Source organism: Microtus ochrogaster, unplaced genomic scaffold (genome assembly GCF_000317375.1).
Source record: "Microtus ochrogaster isolate Prairie Vole_2 unplaced genomic scaffold, MicOch1.0 UNK3, whole genome shotgun sequence".
Classification (NCBI taxonomy): Eukaryota; Metazoa; Chordata; class Mammalia; order Rodentia; family Cricetidae; genus Microtus; species Microtus ochrogaster.
Genome location: NW_004949101.1, coordinates 19,045,575 through 19,057,358, shown reverse-complemented (window position 1 = coordinate 19,057,358; position 11,784 = coordinate 19,045,575). Strand labels below are relative to the sequence as shown.

The window sequence follows — 11,784 nt, the reverse complement described above, 5'->3', positions numbered from 1 at the left end:
GCCTGGGGAGGATCAGAGATAGCCTGGGGAGGATCAGAGATAGCCTGGGGAGGATCAGAGATAGCCTGGGGAGGTTCAGAGATAGCCTGGGGAGGTTCAGAGATAGCCTCAAGGTTCCAACAGATCTGGGAACTAAGGCTAGCAAGAAGAATGGTGACATCTAGCAGGACCAGGACACCACAGCCTATGACCACCCCTGCAAAGTAGGACCAGTGTGAAGGAGCAAGGGATGTTTTAACTCTGGACCAATGCAAGCACTTTAGCTGCTATGCCATCTCCTTGGCTCTCAGAATGCACTTTTAAAATGAATATTCCTCTGACTTCAAAAGATAAACCCACAAGGTGAGCTGGAAAGACTACTCAGCAGTTATAAGAATGCACTACTCCATCAGAGGACCTGAATTCAATTCACACAGCCCACTATAAGCAGCTCACAACTGCAATGTAACTCCAGCTCCAGGATGATCTGATACTTTTTCAAGCATCAGCACTTACATATGTATGTGCACGCACTTAAAAATAATAAATAACAATTTTTTTTTTAAAAGAAGATAGCATGATTGTCTTCATGAGAAAAATACTCTATAGTATGTTGGATATCTTGCAAGAAATCACAATTTATGTTATTAAAGTTACAGTATTTATCATTTGTACCTACCTGAGGAACATTGCTGTCAACCCACTTGGAATTTGGTAAAATATCATCCCACAAAATCAGGCACCGAGCAAGTGTCTTAAAAATGAATTACAGACAAAATTAATTAGGCAAAGTTGACCTATTTCCTAACAATTATAGCAGTAAATAAAGATTAGTTCCCAACTAATGATTACTTTAAAAAATACAGACTATCAGCTAAATATATAAAGATTTAGATCTTAAAGAAAATTAAAAATTCAGTTCATCGTCAAAGTTTCAATGGTGTGCTGTGAAAAAAAAAAATCACAAAGGAAAGAGCCATAGCTCAGTTTATACATCAACGTAGAGGCTTCTGTGTAGTGGTTCAGACAGTAAAGAAATGCAGTACAATTTCAGACAGTACTAAACGATACTCTCATTACAGCCGTAACAGTACTATTGCATCCTTAATAATATGAATAATACTGCTCACGAGCTGCCTTTTAGTAGTTTTATTTTTTTTAACAATAATATAAGAAACATCATCCCAAGTATTATCTATCAGGTTGGTCACCTTTCCTAGCCTTCCTAAGCTCTTTTTGAGAAACTTCAAAAGAACATTGCCAATCAGAAAAACATGGCAAGTTAAAAGTAAAAGCCTTTCATGGAAAGGCATTTAGAATTGTAAGCTAAACTTGAGGATCACAAAAAAAAAGTTCCCTTCATGTCAAGAAAGATAAAAATGACAAAGCACCACACCCTAAGCAAGAGAAATTCCGGCTTCACAAAGTCCAGCAAATACATGGTATCAGGAGCTCGCAGCCAGTCGGCAATGGATCTGTTGGCAGAGGACATCAATGAAGGTTACTGCTCAAGAAGGCCAGGTAATGAAAACTCAAAAGACATCCAATCATTTTTCTCCTCCAGTAAAGGTCTAACTTTTTCATTAATGCTTCACACATGCTGATATAATATCTATTTTTATATCTCACTATAACATGTCAGTTCCATGAGGATATTTTAGTTTTGTCTTGTTCAATGAAATAGTTCCAGTATCCAGAAGACACTGACATAGCATCTGTTACCACTTTGTTATTTCTGCATAGAACTTTCCTAATTGAAGGAATTTAGAACACTGTAGAGTTTCACGAATCTTAGAACATTTTTCAAATTAAAAGAATTAAGGTGAGTTGGGGACATAACTCAGAACAGACTGAGAAAGCAGAAGGTTTGGTCATTAGAAACGCTTCTAAACAAAGCATAAACCATTTTTATAAATGACAACCAAATAGAGAATAATGCTCAGTATTACTGGCATCAACAGTACTCACAAGAATATGCCAAACTACAGAAAGGAACTGGGCAGCTCTTTGGGCTTCCACATATACTCGAAAGTACTAGGAGGGGGAAAAAACCTTACATCTAGATTAAACAGATGGTCTTTTGATTTTTTAATCATTTTCTCAAAACAATACAGTATTAACAACCATTTATATGGCATGTATAAGTGTATCTCATATTGTAAGTAATCTATAGATGATTTTAAGTACTAAGATGAAGTACATAGGTTACACACAAATCCCATGCTTTTGTGGGTTCTAATGTCTTTAGGGGTCCTGGGACCAATAATCTAAACACAGTGAGACAAGAGTCCTGACCATCAGCATTACCAAAGAAAACATAATATAAAGTCTACTCAGCTCCTGTTATCCGAGAGAACAGACATCAGGCTGCTCTAGCACAGGGGAGATACACATGGGAAGATTATATGCTGAGGGCAAAAAGGACACCACATGTCATGCAAGGGACAGGTGGGTGCTCATACCTGTTATTGGTTTTTAAGTAGATCATAGCCAAAGCCAGAGTAGCACCTGGACAAGTCACATCCACATTTATAGTATCGCCTTCCTGGTGAAAGAAGGTATTCATGTAATAGCTCTGAATTCACCAGGATGAGCATACTACTAACCGTTGGTAGGAAAACACTACTTCAAAGTTAGCCTCTTAGCCCTCCCAGCTTGTAGCATTCTGATCTCTAACTCTGATTTGACTTACTTTGATTTGGTAACTTGGAGATTTATGTTTCTCTCTGTGCATTCCAATTTGAAAACGCCTATGACCTCCAACCATGTACTGATATAGCTGTTCAGGCACATTGAGATCAGACATACCAATCAAGTTGCTGCCATGCTGGAAAAAAATCAAATAACTGAGATGAAAAGAAGTCTTACAGCAGTAAATCAGTAACACACACCCATAAACCAAGGGATACTTCAGAAGAGGGCATTTTAACTTTGATGTTTCTTTCAATTACAATAAACATTTTACACATTAACTAATATCAAGTATTAATTCTCAAAAATTGTTGTTTACATTCAGATCTACATTCTTTGGTTTCATAAAATATATAAAGTCAATGACATAACAACACTGAGAGTAAGGGGAAAGACCGAGTATATATTCAGAACCTGAACTGTGAACACATGAGTACCGTTACTGCACCTGTGATCTCTAAGGCAAGTACAAAACTTACTAAATGCTTACACAGTAACATGCTCAATTTTGTTGTATTTAAAATGAATTAACTCAATTCAGCAATCCTGTTTGTCCTAGTTAGTTTTGCTTGTTAACTTGATACACCTGAGAGAAAAGTCTCAACTGAGGAATTGTCTAGATGAGACTGGACTGCCTTGATTATTAATGGATGTAGGAAGCCTCAGCCCAAGGGGAAGGTTCGATTCCTAGGTAAGTGGTCCTGGGTTGTAAAACAGAGCTAGCTAAGCATGAGCCTATAAGCAAGCCAGAAAGTGAACAAACAATCAGACTCCTCCATGCTATCTGCTTTGGGTTCCCGACTTGAGTTCCTGCCCAGAATAGAAATGTAAGCAGAAATAAATCCGTCCTCCCCTAAGGAGTATTTGGTCAGTTTTTTATCACAGCAACAGAACAAAACAAGGACACTACTGGATAGCTACTAGTGAGAATCCCATTTATAATGAGAAGGAGGTGCAACTGAACCCAGCCCAAGGTTACCTACCTACCTAGCTGATGTGGGATTCCCCTCTGTATGGTATAGTTACTACTGTTAATAAAGAACTGCTTTGAGTATATAGCACAGCAGAGCAGAACAGAAGTAGACGGGGAAAACTAAACTGAACGCTGGGAGAAAGAAGGTGGAGTAAAGGAGAAGCCATGTAGCCCTGCTGGAGACAGACGCCAGAACTTTAGCTGGTTAAGATGTAAGAGTCAGCCAATAAGAAGCTAGAGCTAATGGGCCAACCAGTGATTTAAATAATATAGTTTCTGTGTGATTATTTTGGGTCTGAGCTGCTGGGGCAGCCAAACGACCAAGTGGCCTCCCTACAACACCTAGCTACTAAATGGCAGGGCTGAATGTCACACACAGCAGTTCTGCTCAACAGTCATGGGGTTGCTTAACCAACAGACAGTAATGTAGTCAAATAATCACATTCACCATGTCTGAACCAAATTTCCAGGCCCAATTCACAGCTTTTTACATAGTACCACCTGCCTCTTTAGCTCCCACGTCAGATGTGAGGAGAAAACACATGGGCAACAATGACAGGTTTTTAGAATACACATAAGAAGCAACATGTTCCACTACAACATTTTGAATATCATTTAGTTTGATTAGAACACGACATTGGTGGGTTTTCAAGGCAATCACATACAGAGTAAAAAACAGTAATTACATGGAATGTTTTTGGTAGTTTTGTAGACATCTCTTGGATAGAGTTAGAGATGAATTAACTTGACACTGCAAAGCAAGAGCTGCTATGGCAACTGTAATACACTGATTAACAGAGCAGCAAAAGACGATTAGGGCAATTATGACAGATTAAGGCTTCTAATCATAAATATTTTCACTATTTTTCTACTCATGTATGTGTAGAGAGAAAAAGAGTAATCATTATATTTGTGTGAATAAGCATACGTGTCTGAGTGTGGTGCATTTGCATGTGTATGCAGGTACACATACAAACATGTATGGGTACTTGTGTATAAGAATGCACAGGGACCACAGGAGGATGCTGGGTATCCTGCTCTATCATTCTCAGTGTGTTCTGAAATCCAAACTCAAGTTCTCATGCTTATACCAAGCATTCTTATTCACTGAGCTATCTTTCCAGACCTATTTTCTTCCAGGGTGATTTACCATTCTTTATCTTATTAGCTCTTGAACATTTTTCAAGAAATTTCAGGGGTGGAAAGACGGTTCAGTGGTAAAGAGTACTTACTAGCTACTCTTCCAGAGGACCTGGATTCAATACCAACCACAAACATGGTAGCTATCTGTAATTCTAGTTCTAGGGGGATCCAATGGCATTTTCTGGCCTCTTCAAGCATTGCCCATAAATGGTGAACAGACATATGTACAAGCAAAGCATTCATACACATAAAATAAAAATGAAAGAGAAATATCATAGTTTAACTATAAACACATATAAGTCAGGGACAAGAAATCTTTTTTTTTAATATTTATTTATTATGTATACAATAGTCTGTCTGTATGTCTGCAGGCCAGAAGAGGGCACCAGACCTCATTACAGATGGTTGTGAGCCACCATGTGGTTGCCAGGAATTGAACTCAACTCAGGACCTTTGGAAGAGCAGGCAATGCTCTTAACCACTTAGCCATCTCTCCAGCCCAAGAAATCTTAAAGTCTCACTTCACTATAATTTTTCTCCACTGCAAACTTTGGGAAAATAATCCAGAAAGAAGAAAAGGTTGGGCTTTGGGTGACACGACAGGATAGCAGAGTGGCATTCAGGGCTAAGTGTTGAGGCTGTTCCTTTCAGTACACAGATGCACTGGGTACTGAGGGAAGACAGACTACTCACCCCCAAGCAAACCATACCCAGGGCCAGGCCAGCAGCTAAAGAGTAGGACTCTCTGTCAGTGCAATATTCCATTTCCGGACCAGGGGGGCGTCCTATGGAAGGCAGAGAAGCACAGGTCAAGCCAGACTATTACAAATCCCAACTGTAAAAGTTCTAGAGACCAAATGCTTAAGATAAAGACATTGTCCAAAGGGCATCCATTTAACAGCTGATCTAAAGTTCCCAAAGGTTCTTAAATTTACCTATCAAGGCTTCTATCAGCAATGATATTCAAATACTGTGAAAACTTGGTTTTTACCAGAAAGTTGCCAAGAAGTAAGAATTATAGTTTGAAAGAGACAATTGCTTTGGGCAGGCAGAACCTGACAATCTTTAGTGCAATTTCTAGGACACGCATGGTGGGAGAGCAACTCCAGAAAACTGTCTGCTGACCTTCCACACTAGCTTACTCCAACAACACTTTAGAAAGCAGACAATTACTCTTAAAAAACAAACAAACAAAAAAAACCTGTTTTCACCAAAAAATAAATTAAAACCATTTTAATCTGATTTTTATTATTTTCAAGTGCATTCATCAGATATGATTTAAAATGTTTAAGTACTAATAATAAATAAAACATGCACTTATTTTATGCTTTTAAGTTAAAAACTATTTCTAGATTTTTATTTGATTTTATATAATATGTGTGTGTGCTTATGATAAAAATTCATATTTTTTTTTTTTTTTTTGGTTTTTCGAGACAGGGTTTCTCTGTGGCTTTGGAGCCTGTCCTGGAACTAGCTTTGTAGACCAGGCTGGTCTCGAACTCACAGAAATCCGCCTGCCTCTGCCTCCCAAGTGCTGGGATTAAAGGCGTGCGCCACCACCGCCCGGCAAAAATTCATACTTTTAAAAGTACTGCATTCTACTAACTATGCTTTAGGGCATCAGTTTTCAACAGGTGCATATCAGATATTTACATTACGATTCATAACAGTAGCAAAATTAGTTATGAAGTAGCAATGAAATAATTTTATGGTTGGGGTCACCAGAACATAAGAAACTGTAGTAAAGAGCCGCAGCATCAAGAAGGTTGAAACCTGCCACTTCAGAAAACAAAATGTGTTATGTATAAAGACCTCTCCCTTCAGAAAGAAGTTTATCCTTCTGGAATTATTCTCCGGGGTAGGGAGAGGATGACATTCAAAAGAGAAAAATTACATGAAGGTAATCAGTATAATACTTATGTATGCTAGCAAAACAGATTAAAAACAGCTTCTGAACGTAGCTGAAAAGATGGTACATGCTAACTCCCAGCACTTGGGAGGTGGAGGAAGCAGTTCTAGGCCAGCCTGGGCTGAGACCCTACCTTAAAAATAAAGGTGCGGGGGAGGGAGCTGGAGAGATGACTCAGTGGTTAAAAGCACTTATGCTCTTCCAGAGGACCCAGGTTTGATTCCCAGCACCCACATGGCAACAGCTAACAACTGTCTGTAATTCCAGTTCCAAGATATCAAATATTCTATTCTGGCCTTCATGGGCACTGCACATGGTACACAGACACACACAGGCAAAACATCCACACATAAAACAAACTAAAAAATTGCTTAAAGCAAAAAAAGAAAGTTCTAACAAATTCGGTATTTTAGAAAACTTCTTAAGATACACAATATTAAATTAATTTTAAAAGATACTTATGACAACGAAGCATTTTCAAAGGCAGAATATAAATACCACGTGTATATCAATCACTGATGAAACTTGCATGCAGAATATGAAGGAGGTGGGCTGTGGCTGTGCAACAGTGGTTCCATCACTGGACAGACTATGGTACAGCAGCATTTACTTATCCTCTAGCTTACTGGTTCTCAACCTACCTACTTCTGCGACCCTTTAATACAGTTTCTCATGTCGTGGTGACTACCAGCAATAACATTATTTTCATTGCTACTTCATAACTGTAATTTTGCTACTGTTATAAATGTATCTGTGTGGGTTGGAGAGATGTCTGGGCTGAAGCAATGGTTCAGAGGTTAAGAGCACTGACTGATTCTTCCAGAGGTCCTGAGTTCAATTCCCAGCAATTACATGGTGGCTCACAACCACCTGTAAATGAGATTCGGTGCATCTTCTGGCCTGCAGGGACACACGCAGGGAGAACACTGTATACATACTAAATAAATAAACCTTAAAAAAATGTATTTGTGTTTTCCAATGGTCTCAGGCAACCTCTTTAAAAGGCTGAGAACCACTATTCTAGATGAACAAGCTCTAAATAGCAGTGCTAGGGACCTTCTGGGTACTTTTTTCAGACCCATAATTTATGTGACTTTATATTTTGGTATAGGAATGTTTCAATTTTGTGAATCACTTCTATCACTATGGCAGATTAAAGTTGCAGCCACAATCTTCACTGCCCTGTGGTACAACCACCTCATGAAACGGCTTTTTGGTGGACCTGCCCAATGTGGCATGACTTTGGCTGGCACAACAGCAATGGACTAAAACTTTTGTTATCAAGTCTCCTACATACACATCACAAGAGAAAAAACACCCTCTAGCCTGGCTCCTAGAAGAGGTGAAGCACAACCAGAGTAACCAAACTACAGATCTGCGGACTAAAGCAGAGCCAGCAGGCCAATTTAACTGTCGTTCGTTATGTAGAAGTGTGGCCGCAACAGTTATGTGATGCTATCATGCTAAAGGATAATGCATCCTCACTAACACACTCTAGTTCAGAAACCTCAAAAGTTACTTTCCATGCTTTCCCTACTGGTAGCCAACACTGTTCTGAAAACATTAAATGCCAAATTCTAGAAATAAAAATGCCCAACTTCAGTTGAGCATTATAATCATCCTATTCTAAATCTCAGTGGAACCTCCATATATTAAAAAAATCCTAAGACAGCTACCTGCAAAAAAATATAAATAAATAAAAAATAAATAAAAAAGCCAATCAATCAGGTTAAACTAAACCAAATTAAAATGCCCATGTTTTTATTAAATGCGGCACTCTCGGGTGGCAGAGAGCATGGCAGGGGAAACAGAAAACCAGGAAGCACATGCAAAACCCAGGACCACAGTATTCCTCCTCTGGGAACCCATTTAAATACCCTATGGGAGGGGTCAGGACCTGGCATGCTGGGATTTGGAGTCCAGACCAACCCAACTCTCAGGCCAGGGGGCTGGGATGGATGCCAAGGACTGAGGTAATGCTCCCAACTTAACATCACATTCTAACATCATGTACCATTGTTAATTCATTAATTTATAAGTTAAACTTGCATATACAGTGGCCTCATTATCTATAGGTTCTGCACCCATGGACTCAACCAACCACACACCAAAAATACTTTTTAAGTTGTACCTGCACTGAACACAGAGACTTCCATCATTAGTCCCTAAACAATACAAGTGTAAAAACTGTATAGCATTTACATTAAGATGTAAATCCTTTACATTTCACCAGTGATTAAAAGGTAACTGAAAGGTATGAGATGAGCACAGGAAAGAGACAATCACTTGGTTATTTTTCAAGTGTTTTTATCCAACAGAAGAAAACAATGTGCTACTAAGAAGCAAAACAATCTAGTCTGAAGTGCAGGTCACTGCTAGACACTGCCTTGTGTGAGATGAACAACATACTCACATGTTCCCTCAAGCTCAGCAGTGAGTTTGCCAATGTAGGTTTACCACCCACACAGCAACAAAAGCCTTGGCTACATTACTTGTTCAGTTTTACTTTTTTTTTAAAATAATTATCTGGTCATTCTGTGCTAATAAAAGCTACTCTTTGTTTTCCTTAATTTTCGTAATTTATCATTTTCTATGGGTATATGTTTGAGCGGAAATGTACACTGTAAAGATTAAGCAATATTGACTGCATACCTATTTCAGCCAACAGGACTTCAGCAGTGTGTCTGTGAGCTGTGCCCTGATAAACAAGGCCAATGCCAACCACTGCAGCCACTTGGACATTGTGAGGCACATCAAGCTCTGTGGATGTTGGGGGTAAGAGAGCAGGAACGTGAATGCTAAGAAGCCGGGTAATTGACATGTCCATGGTGCCAAGTTTTGCAGCAGAAACACCAAGCAGCAATCCAATGCTCGTCATTTCATGGCCCTACAAAAGCAAACAAAATAAAGCTTAGACACTACCACAACAAATATGGCTTTCTTAAAATAGTGTGTGTGTGTGAGATTAATTTTTCAGAAGCCAGAGATTAACTTTGGATGTTGTTTCTTGGAAGTTGTCCATCTTAGTTTTTGAAGCACAGTCTCTCATCGGCACCTAAGACTGACATTCAGGTAGGCTGGTTGCCAGCAAGACCCCGAGGTGCCCTTTTCTTCACCTCCCCAGCACCAGAACTGCAAAATGCTCCACCACAGCTGGCTTTGTTATGTGAGTGCTGAAAACCAAACTCAAGTCTTCACTTTACTAACTAAGCCATCTCCCCAGCCCCACAAAGAGTTTTAGATAAAACAACGCCTGCTTCTTTCAATAAGCACCTTTACATGGCAGGCACTGAGTATAGTGGCAAACTAAACACATGTGGTACCAGCTCTTATAGTGTTCTAATGGGGGAAACATGCTAAATTAAAACACAGGCACTCACAACTAAAATTGGTTTACAAATACAGAGTATAGGAGACTATTTAAAGGAGACTAATAATTTTGTATTAGGAGGAGCTAGAGAATTATTAGCTATCTCTAAAGAACCTGAACATATCAGCCAGAAAAGTGGCAGAAAGTGGGACACTCAAAGGAAAAACAATGGAAAAGCAGTGCAATGGCTGCAGAAGTGAGCAGGACCACACAGGCCCAAGATGCAGACAGCAATGGGGGATGAGTAAATGGTTCTGAGCAAGGGTCACACACTGATTTACACTTCAGGAAGACTGCTTCCTGCTAGGAGATGAACATACTTAGAGGTGCAGGAATGAAACAGGGCAAGTTAACAATTAGGAGGTAGGGCAGTAGGTACGTGTTGCACAATGCCAGACATAGGATGACAGGTTCTCACCTTAGTTAAGTAGTCATGGATATTGAGAGTAGCCAGCTTGGTAAGATGACCATTCAGACCCAGGGCCATGAGAAATCCGGCATACTCATTGGCTAACTCCGCATGCTTTGGCTTGTTGTAAACAATCCAAGCTGAGTCTATCTGGGAGGCAGGGGCTATCTTTAGGCCAGCAGCCACACCATTATGGAAGCTGGCCCAGCTTGTCATATTAGGAGGCACATCAATGTTCCCACTATTAAGATCTACAGTTGTGTTTCGTGGAGGGGCTCGCCCTAAGTAGAGAAAGAAGTGAATTAAGAACATTTACAAAATTAAAACTCAGGTCTTTGAAATAAGGTTGCCTTTACTGCATTCAAAACCCCTACTGGGGGTTAGAGAGTTTGCTCTACTGTTAAGAGCACTTGTTTCTCTTGCAGAGGACCCAGGTTCAGTTCCCAGCACCCACAACCCTCTGTAACTCTGTTCCCTGGAGATCCAATGCCTCTTCTGACTCCTTCTCACACATGGTACATATACACATACCCAGGTACATACATACGCATAAAATACACACACACATACATACACACACACACGCATGCATACATACATTGGCTGGGCATGATAATATGTAATTACCATGGTCATATAATCCCAGGACCCCAGAGCAAAGGTAGGTGGAACTCTGTGAATTGGAACCCAACCTGGTCGACATACATTCCAGGTCAGCCAGTGTTCAGGGTTACATAACTCTGGCTCCAAAACCAACCAACAAACCGTACAGTTTAAAATATTTCAGAGTCCACTTTGCTAATACACAATAAAATAACTGATTATCTGGTCAGGGTTCTCACTGTTCTGCAGTATTTGCAACTGCAGGGAGGCACAATGAAACTATTGGAGATCCACATCACAGTTTAACTGCATGAATAATGAATTCCAACAGATGACTGAGGACACTGGTATTCATTTCAAACATTCACCTCTATACTGTTGTCTAGATATTAAAACAAAGAAATTTAAAGAGACAAGGACCTTCAGAAATCTGCCCTAACTGATTCATATGTCTATGCCTCAGCACATAGATATCTGTAAATATATGACACATGTTAGATATTAAAAATGCCAAATGTGGAGCAGGAAAGATGGTTACACTGTCAGGACCACTTCCTGTTCTTTAAGAAGACCTAGAGTTTGGTTCCCAGCATCCACATCAGGTGACACACCCACCTGTAACTACAACTACAGGGATCTACCACTGTTCTTTCACCTCCATAGCACCAGCACATGTACGCACACACGCGCACACACACACACACACA

The 11,784-nt window shown here is 39.7% G+C and overlaps 1 protein-coding gene across 2 annotated transcripts in view; it reads right to left on the bottom strand.

Annotated features, from left to right (window-relative positions):
• Anapc1 (anaphase promoting complex subunit 1) overlaps positions 1-11,784 on the bottom strand; it is an 82,224-nt gene that overhangs the window by 24,895 nt on the left and 45,545 nt on the right. For both annotated transcript variants that reach the window (XM_005365655.2, XM_026788531.1), the window contains exons 28-34: positions 10,484-10,755; positions 9,348-9,582; positions 5,480-5,571; positions 2,672-2,806; positions 2,442-2,524; positions 1,376-1,454; positions 659-733 (exon numbers count right to left, since the gene is read on the bottom strand). In XM_005365655.2, the coding sequence (XP_005365712.1) occupies positions 659-733; positions 1,376-1,454; positions 2,442-2,524; positions 2,672-2,806; positions 5,480-5,571; positions 9,348-9,582; positions 10,484-10,755 (971 nt within the window). The remainder of the gene's footprint in view (positions 1-658; positions 734-1,375; positions 1,455-2,441; positions 2,525-2,671; positions 2,807-5,479; positions 5,572-9,347; positions 9,583-10,483; positions 10,756-11,784) is intronic.